The sequence below is a fragment of the Pyxicephalus adspersus genome, chromosome 1 (assembly GCF_032062135.1).
Source record: "Pyxicephalus adspersus chromosome 1, UCB_Pads_2.0, whole genome shotgun sequence".
NCBI lineage: Eukaryota > Metazoa > Chordata > Amphibia > Anura > Pyxicephalidae > Pyxicephalus > Pyxicephalus adspersus.
In genome coordinates, this window is record NC_092858.1 from 115,685,910 (window position 1) to 115,694,912 (window position 9,003).

The following is a 9,003-nucleotide window of genomic DNA, read 5'->3' on the forward strand; positions in this document are numbered from 1 at the left end:
TAACAGATCCTCCTTAATCGCGCAGCTGAAATCTAATCGCCTTAATTGGCAGATTCGCGACCCCTATTGCTCATTATTATCAAGGCAGGAATCCGGTTGGCAGCGAGGGGGCAAGTGTACGAGAGCACTTGACTCCGGACCGCGGAAACCCGGGGCCTTTGGGTCACAAGGGCCCTGAGGCCCTTACCTCAGGGCCTTTGTGAAAGACAGTTTAAGGGTCCTGGAGCCAGGCCAAAGAAAAGGAAGGATAGATTTCTTTTTCCAATGGATTCATATCTGGGTTTTCACAGGTGCACAGGTGTACTGTTTAGCAAGCCAGCAAGAAGCTGAAAAGAGCTCAGGTTCCTAGAGCTGTGTGGGAATAGAGCTCTGCCTGGAACAAGCAATCATTTCATGTGAGTGGAACATGTTTTGTTTTGATAGATTCCTGACAACTGCTTTAGTTTGGTGTAGTCAGAGAGGGACTACCACAGTGAGTGTATTTAGTCGCTCAGCCAAGCCATTAGTTTTGTTTGATTTGTTTGTGCTAATAAACAGTCAGGCCAAAGCCTGCTTTAAATTGCATTTTCAAGCCTGTTGTCTGTTCACTGCTATCTTCTGCCTGTTGCTATGGGCGATCCCACAATATATATATATATATATATATATATATATATATATGGGGTACTTAAGGGGGTAGGGGAGGGGTGTAGAAAAGTTTTTGATTAGTTGTGTGATGGCTGAGGTGTGACATTGTAAATACACGAAAACTGAGACGCAAGTATATTTTTAAGGGTTTATTTTTTTTTAACATGTTATTTTCATTTAGATGTTCTGTAATAAACAGCCCATGATAAATACATAACTGTGTTAAAGTTCAATTACAGCAATCCAATGGATGTAAAAATAAGATAGATATTGCACATGTGCTATGGAATTCATGGAATCTTGATTACTCCATCGGCGACTCACTTCTAGCCAGGTTCAGATACAGCTGTAAATTACATAAGTAATTTTAATACTGTGGTGACAATTTACCCCCAAATTTTTTCTTATAAAAACAGTAGTTCTAAAAAAATACATGTTATATGCCTAAAACAATCATTACAGATTCTATTTTACATTGCAGGTTAGAAAGCAGATAGGTAATGATTGGTTGTTTGCTAGAGTAAAACACTACATCATTAAAAAAAAATTCTGTTCCAATGTATAATAAAAAATGGTTAATATTATGTATTTTTACCATTGACAGATGATACAACACTTTACAGAGCTTGCAATGTCCCCACCATAATCAAAGTTTAATGCCTGTAACATAGTCTACAGCTCAATATAAGGTAAAGCCAAATAAAATACCAGAGAAAGAAAGGCCCATCCAATCTCAAATTTGTCATCCAAGGTGGTTAGATTCAGATTCCATGATAAATGATCTGCCTCTATGATTAAGCACATGAGAAGGTAGAGGACTTAAAATGGATCCTATCTGGGGATGCACTATGCGAATTTGTGACAATTAGTAAATTAGGTTTGTGTAGCAATCTTTATAATAAAAACTGAATTTTGGACTTTGAAATGTGGTCACTGTGATTTGTTTAGTTAAAAAAAGATAGTACTCCAGGAAACAAAAACAAAAAAATGCTATAGACATCCAGTTGACCCAGAGGAAGGCTCAAAACCCTTATACGGCCTGGTTCAATTTGGTTCAACTAAGGAACAAAAATTCGAACCTTATTCCATGTGGCAATACGATGTTCTCTGGATCAACAATCACTGTTGTGTTTGCTTTAAAACTTTAATACCCAGTTATATTCTAGAAAACATCCATCTTTTTAAAGCAGTCTATAGTACTTGCTAAAACCTCCTCCTGAGGAAGCATATTCAACATTTTCACAGACTTTACTGTAAAGAATCCTTGCCTTATCCAGAGATTAAACTTCTTTTCCTCAATATGCAAAGATTGCCCTCTTGTTCTTTGTAATGACCTTATAATGAATACTTGAGAAGCAACTTTCTTTTTGTGAACTGGTGCCCAAAACTGGACTGCACATTCCTGATCAGGTCTTACCAATATTTATACAGGGGCAGGATAATGGCCCTGATTTACTAAAGCTCTCCAAGGCTTGAGAGAATACACTTTCAGAAGTGAAGCTGGGTGATCCAGAAAACATGGAAAGTATTTTTAAAAATCATTTGCTATTAGCCAGCAAAAGTTTTGAATCCTGGACCAGATCCATTCCAGGTTTGCTGGATCACCCAGCTTCACCGATGAAAGTGTATTCTCTCTCCAGCCTTGGGGAGCTTTATTAAATCAGGGCCAATGTCTTGATACCTGCAGTCTATTCCTCTTTTAATATGAGAAAGAACTTTCAGTGTTCCCCCTAGCCCTTTTTAGCCGGGCTTACTACCCAGCACTTTTCAAAAGCAACACGGATGTTTTGGGTGGTTACTGAAGAGTTGGATAACAATACAGGGGCTGTCACCCACCTACAATTTCTACCCACCTGGCCTGAAAAATATTCTGTGTTGAACACTGACTTTTCCAGCTTTAGGTAGTGCAGCATGGCATTAAGTCTATGATCTACTAAAACCCAAGATCCTTTTCCATTTTGACATCTCAAATGTATTCCTCCTAAATAGTATGAAGCATGCATGTTGTTAGCACCTAAGTGCATAACTTTAAATTTATTATTATTGAATGTGTTTGCCACTTGGCTCCCCAATCAAACAGTGCATCCAGGTATGCCTATAGAATATTGACATCCCGTATGGACATTTTATTACATATTTTGGTGTCATCTGAAAAGACAGAAATTGTACTTTTAATCCCAAACTCTATCATTTAAAAAAAATGGTAAACAGTAAACGTCCCAACACTGAACCCTGGGGTACACCTCTAATACCCTTAGACTATTCAGAGTATTAATAAATTAATTAAATAAACTCTCTGGATGTGGTCTTTAAATCAGTTCTCGTTCCATTTACAGATTGAATTTTCTAAACCTATACATGCTAACTTGCACATCAACTGTCTGCAGGGTACTGCTTGCTTTAGCAAAGTCCAAGTACACAATATCAACTGCTACTCCTTTGTCTAACAGTTTACTTATTTCCTCATAAAAAGTAAGTAATTGTGGTTCTTTATCAAACTCTCTATGATCTTTCTAACTACAGAAGGTAAACTTACTGGTCTGTTAGAGATAGGTACTACATTGGCCCTACGCCAATCCATTGGTACTATGCCAGTAAATAAAGACTCCAAAAATTAGAAACAATGGCTTTGAAATAACAGAGATCAGCTCTTTGAGGACACGTGGATGTAATCCATCTGGTCCTTGTGCTTTTTTTAACCTTAGAGGTATCCAACTGTCCTATCAATTTTAAGTCAAAATTGCTTGTTTATGTCTGTGACATTGCTATTTGCAAATTGGAATGTGGGATCACACTCCTGCAAGATAGAAGTACTGGTCACTTTTTACATACCTTTTCCACCATTATTCGTCATTTCAACAGTCCTTTTTTCCTAATACAGTATATTGTATGAATACATTTGAAAAGTGAAAGTCTTATGATATATTTTATTATTCATAACAGGCTATAAACTATATTATGCACATACTGTTATATACAAATACATAAATTATTGATAAAGCAGAACAATTTATATAATTTTCTAGCATTGTGTCATTTTAAAAATTTGAATGTGTAATAAAATGTATAACATTCCTTCGTGCATCGTCTCAAGTTATTCTACCGTAGGTGTTGTTTTTATGGCCCTTGAAACAGGTTAGGATGGATATTCACAGTGACCATTAGTATTTATTCTACATATCATTTAAACATACTACAGCTGTAGAGGGCACTGTTTAGAGAGGAATTTAACATTTACAGTAAGGCTTGGTTCAGACTAGTGATTATTTTTTAAGTGGTACCACTGTAGTTAACCACAATTATAGGCCACATTTAAAAAAAAAAAGGTAAAAAGGTTACTTGTTGAAATAAATGGGTTTGTTTGACCTTTTTTTCCCTAAGGTGTTTGCTTGCGGTATCATTTTCGTAGGGTTTTTCAGCTTTTTCTTCAGTAAAATTCTATACTTCTGCAGCGGGGGCAATAATACAAGTACAAGAAGCTCAGCAAAAATCAAGGACATAAATTCCCCTTTAATGTGTAATGGTTTGGAAACAGACTGGAGGCTGACATTCAGTAATAGACCAAAAACATCTCAATGTTTTCGTTGTAAAAGAACATTTCAAGATAGTCTTTACAAACAATATCTCAGGCCATTCTCCCTGGAGACTGGCTCCTCTTCTTAGATCTAAAAGATGTCTATTGACACACTAAGTGCTGTGTCTGAGCTAGCTAAATAGCCAGGGATGATTAAGAGGCGATTTCCTGATTGGCCAGTGGGACGGGCAAACTGATAAAGCTTGGGAGCGCAGGCACACCCAGAGTCAGAACTTTCCCCCATGAGCAGGAGAGAGGCACCTGAGCTTTAGTGAGGAAGAGGTAAGTTTGACACCTATCTTTACATTCCTTTTCAGTTTTATAGTTTTGGAGTGGCAGGTGTCCATTTTCAGTTTGTGGCATTTCAATTCAGGCTGTCCAAGTACTTCTTTAAAAGTATTTATTTTTCTGGTAGCTTTCTTTGGGACATATAGGGTAGAAATTCATCATTACTGAAACATTCTCCCTGCTAGGCTGTTTACATGAAGAATTGCTGACAATTGTTGATTCAACCTATTGACCAAACTTTTACCAACAGTCTTCTAACCACAACCATTACATCCCTGTCCAGAGTGACAAACTCATGGGTTGGATATCGAAGGGCAGTAAGTAAAACAAACTCTATTCTGCAAGAAAGTAATCCACTAACAGAGTATATAACAGGATTTGTAAAACATTTAGAAGCTCTGGTTTTTCTGTAAGGCTAGATTTCTGAAAGGGTCACCCAGGTTGTGGCCTAGGGCTGCCAGGATGCAGTGGGTTATTGGAAAAATGTTTAGATCAGTTCCTCAGGGGAATCTGCAAAGTCAGAACATGTAGAAGAGTTATCCTAAATGGAACTTGTCACTTGTTTTGCAGTTTCTTACAGCGCAAGAAAATTTAAGAAGTCTTCATTCAACTCTGGGATCATTGACAAGCAGCACAGCATTTTTAGTTACTACACCATCTTTTAGGAAGAGTTTCAGAATTTGGAGCGCAGAGTTGTAGAGAGCCTTTCAGTACCTTTCACCCAAGCAGGGTGATTTTAAAACCTGTTTTACCCTGTCTATCTAAAGTAATCTTTGTTTTTTGTGTAAATCAAGAAATTGTGATACCTACAAATATGGAGGCAGATTTAGATCAACTACATTCCCTTGATGTTGGGTTTAATCTGCAGGAATACATCCAGGCAACAGAGGCAATAAGGAAGTCCAATAGACTATTTTCTTTGCCCGCATAAAAGAATAACGAGAAAGAGGCACCTCTGAGAACTATTGCAAGGTCTGGAATTCTGAAGCCCTTAGCCCTGTAGGCATCTCTAATTAGACAGAGGGGATGAAGACGGATTCAACTGGAAGTGTATCTATGTCTTGGGCATCAAACTTCTGCGGTGGACATGGCAACCTTGTGGTCAACTTCACATACATACCAACATTCATACATTCACTTACAATCTTATCAATGGTAGAATTCGTTTGGGAGGGGTTAGAAACAGCTACCGATTATAATATAATTTATGTTTTTGTCTAGCAACCCCCCCCCCCCCCCCCCCCCCCCCCCGTACCACTGCAAAAACTGCAGAAATGGTCAATCCTCCACTTGAGGAGGATTTAAGATTTCTAAAATTGACATGCAGCTTTTATTTTTTGAAGAAATTAGAGTAGAGTGAAAAGGGAAACATAGCAGAATGTAAAATATAAATAGTAAGTATAACATATTTACAACTAACTAGGAATAAAACAACTAGGAAAAATAACATCTTTACCATTTGACACAAGTAAATGCTAAGCAATATATTTGGCAAGACTGCCAATTCCATTGGTGAGAGAAAATTAAATAAATACCTATGGGCATAAGTCACTACTTAATGCCAAAATGCTTTGATGGTAGGACATTCCCGAAACTATGATATAAATTAGCTCAAGGGGTACCAGAAATCTTTAGAAACAGGAACAATTTATAAAGCAAACCTTGGCATGGCCCTTATATCCGTGTTTTTAGAACAATCTGTATATGCCCTGCCTGACATTTTTTAGATGGCTAATATTAAGTATGCCTTTCTCTTTTAATGCTCACTTTTTACCTTGAGCACCAATCAGAGTAAATATGTGGTGCTGCACAACAGTATGTGGAGACTTGCTGCAAAACAAAATGCAACAACATATGTTTGTGTGTCTGCAATAATAACTAATAAATACCCCTTCCCTAAACAAAAATGAACCCAGTAAACATAATCCTCCCCCCTATTTTATTCTACATGAAGTAAAAAAATTGACAAGGAGAATTTCACAACATATTTCTGTCTCTTCCTATACCAACTGTCAGCTCTTCCTAACACACATCGTTCACCTAAGCAAACTAAGCAAAATGTTTGCCAAAATTGTACCACAGTACATCCCTAAAAATAATAACTATAGAAAAAAATAGTGATAAAATGGCATTTCACATGAACTGTTCTCAGTTAAATCTGTGTTTAACATTTGTAGAGCTGTAAATGTTCTTAAAATAAAAGTTCTATATTTCTATAAAAAAAATTTTTAAAGGTTAATTAACCTCTAGTGCCCAGGGATCGCATTGGATTTCCAGGGCTGCATTCATTCATGACGCGTCATCAGGATTTTCTTTTCCTCAACCAATCAGAGAGCAACAGAGGTTTTGAATGGGGAGACTTGTCCCCATTTAACTTCTAGTGCCGGGGATCGCACACCGAGCTGATCAATGAATGCAGCCGTGGCAGACCACTGGTCCAAACACTGAGATCCTAATTCCTTAGTACCCCCACCCCCTCTGGCACTACTCTTGATTCCTCCAAGGCTACAGGTGCAGGCTACAAGCCCATAGGGACATACCTGGATGCAGGCACAATATGAGGCATTGCCTACAGCTATTGGAGCCTTAACTTTAGTTTCCACTTGGCCTGGTTACAGGATAATACTTGTATCATTAATTGGTACTTATAGAATGGGATACTTACATGGGACTGCCCATCCTTATTATTAGGGATGTACTCATTGATCTTCTCTACAGATTTATGGCATTTGCTATTTATCTAGATACTTTTGCCACATTTTCCAGGCATCGCTGCTTTCCATGGCTTACTTGATACACATGCTCTCTACCTCTACACTGAAAAGATCTATCCCCTCAGGTTGGGTTTTTTTTTTTTTTTACCTCAGTTGGACTGGTTCAGGCCTGCTCTTTGTTTTCCTTCCAGATAGTTTTTCTTGCTCCAGTATACTACATTGGAAGAATACTGTCATATGCACTGGGTATGAGGGGAAGTATTTAGGCTAAACAGGATGTTTTTTTCCTCTACTATACATGGTGCACTCTAATCCGCCCACGTGGATGCAGAATATGTGCCGAAGCCCTACTAGCGATTCCAGGAGCAGTATGCACATACAAACTGCCCACATAGTCTATCCTTTTGATTAGCAGTGCAACTCCCAGATATCTCTCTTAGCTCCACCTAGAGAGTGCAACTCAATAGCATTAGAATCCAAATCAGGACATGAAGGGGGCTTGCAGGAAGACTGGAAACAGCATGCTGCAGCTACAGAGGCTGGTGTTACCACTCTGCCCACAGACCATCTGCTCAACAGCCGGCAGCATCACCTGCATCCCTGTAGCCATGAATGTTCCACCATTCTTGGATCCTCAGTTCATTTCCTGCCTCCCTGCCAGCTAGTTCTCCATTTGGATTTTCTGAATTTGACCTTGGCCTGTTCATCTACCTTGACCTGACTCACTGTGTTCCAGCCTGATAGGGATCAGAATACTTCAGTGTAGGAATGACTGTCACTCCCTGGTGGGGAGAACCTAGGAGCCACTAGGGTCACCGGCCCATCACTCTTTGTGGGGTGCGCTGGTGAAGACCAAGCAGTAACTTAGATTCCACACCTCAGGTATTCTCATGCCACCTGTCAGGGGGAGGCAACTCATAACAACAGCAAAGGAAAAGCAGGAGACTTCACCACTGGGAAAAAAGGTCAGTGAAGCTGGAAAGGGGTTCTCAACAATGAATCGGGAAGGGGAAACTGGGCAAGAGAAAAGGAAGAGGCTAGAGAAGCCTTACGAAATCTCGAAGAGCTGGGTTGAGAATAAAGGAAGAATTAAAAAGCAAACCATAAAGCAGTACTGGCAGAGGGACTCAAGAGCACTGTATTTTCTATGTATACTGGAGTGAGAAGGAGAGTCCATTTAAGGTCAGCCCTACTAGAATCATGTAATGGATTTCAATGGCTCCTCAATGGATGCTGCATACGTAAAACAATAAAAGCCTTTAATTTGGGCTTCTATCTTAACAGTTACTAGTTTTAATTTTCTTCTTTAACACCCCCTGGGCTGTATTCCTCAGTGTGGCTCGGGGTGAATTTTATGTACCAAAAGCGGTAACCCCAAACCACACTAGGGGTAGCATTGTAAAGATCCTACCTGCTCCCCACAATCTAGCAACATCCTCCAGCGATGCCGGCTGGCTTCTGTGTCCCCTGGCATTGCATCCATGGTGTGATCGATGGGATGTATGAAATGTTGGTATGCTGGGGAGGCGTGGCTGGTAAAAAAATTAAAAGCAGATTACATTGTAATCTGCTTTTAACACATTGTTCACAGTAATAAAGTGATAACAAATAAATCCAAATATTAAATAATGAATAAATACTAATTTAACAATACTTTTGCACCCTTGTTTGAACAGATTTCAGTGTTTTTTCATTTGATTAAATTGTTAAATTGAATTTATTATTATATTATTTTATTATTTTTTATGATTATAATTATTTATTATATTGTAATTTATGATTTGTGTTTCAAACTTCATC

The 9,003-nt window shown here is 38.6% G+C and overlaps 1 protein-coding gene across 2 annotated transcripts in view; it reads right to left on the minus strand.

The window, feature by feature from the left end:
• The window catches only part of GOLT1A (golgi transport 1A), a 92,384-nt gene that overhangs the window by 57,960 nt on the left and 25,421 nt on the right, over positions 1–9,003 (minus strand). Inside the window, exon 5 of one of the 2 annotated variants that reach the window (XM_072424580.1) lies at positions 762–973. The exons of the other annotated variant lie outside the window; for it this stretch is intronic. Coding sequence (XP_072280681.1) covers positions 932–973 — 42 coding nt within the window. The 3' untranslated portion in view covers positions 762–931. Of the gene's footprint in view, positions 1–761; positions 974–9,003 lie in introns of those variants that run through there. 2 annotated transcript variants of the gene reach the window in all.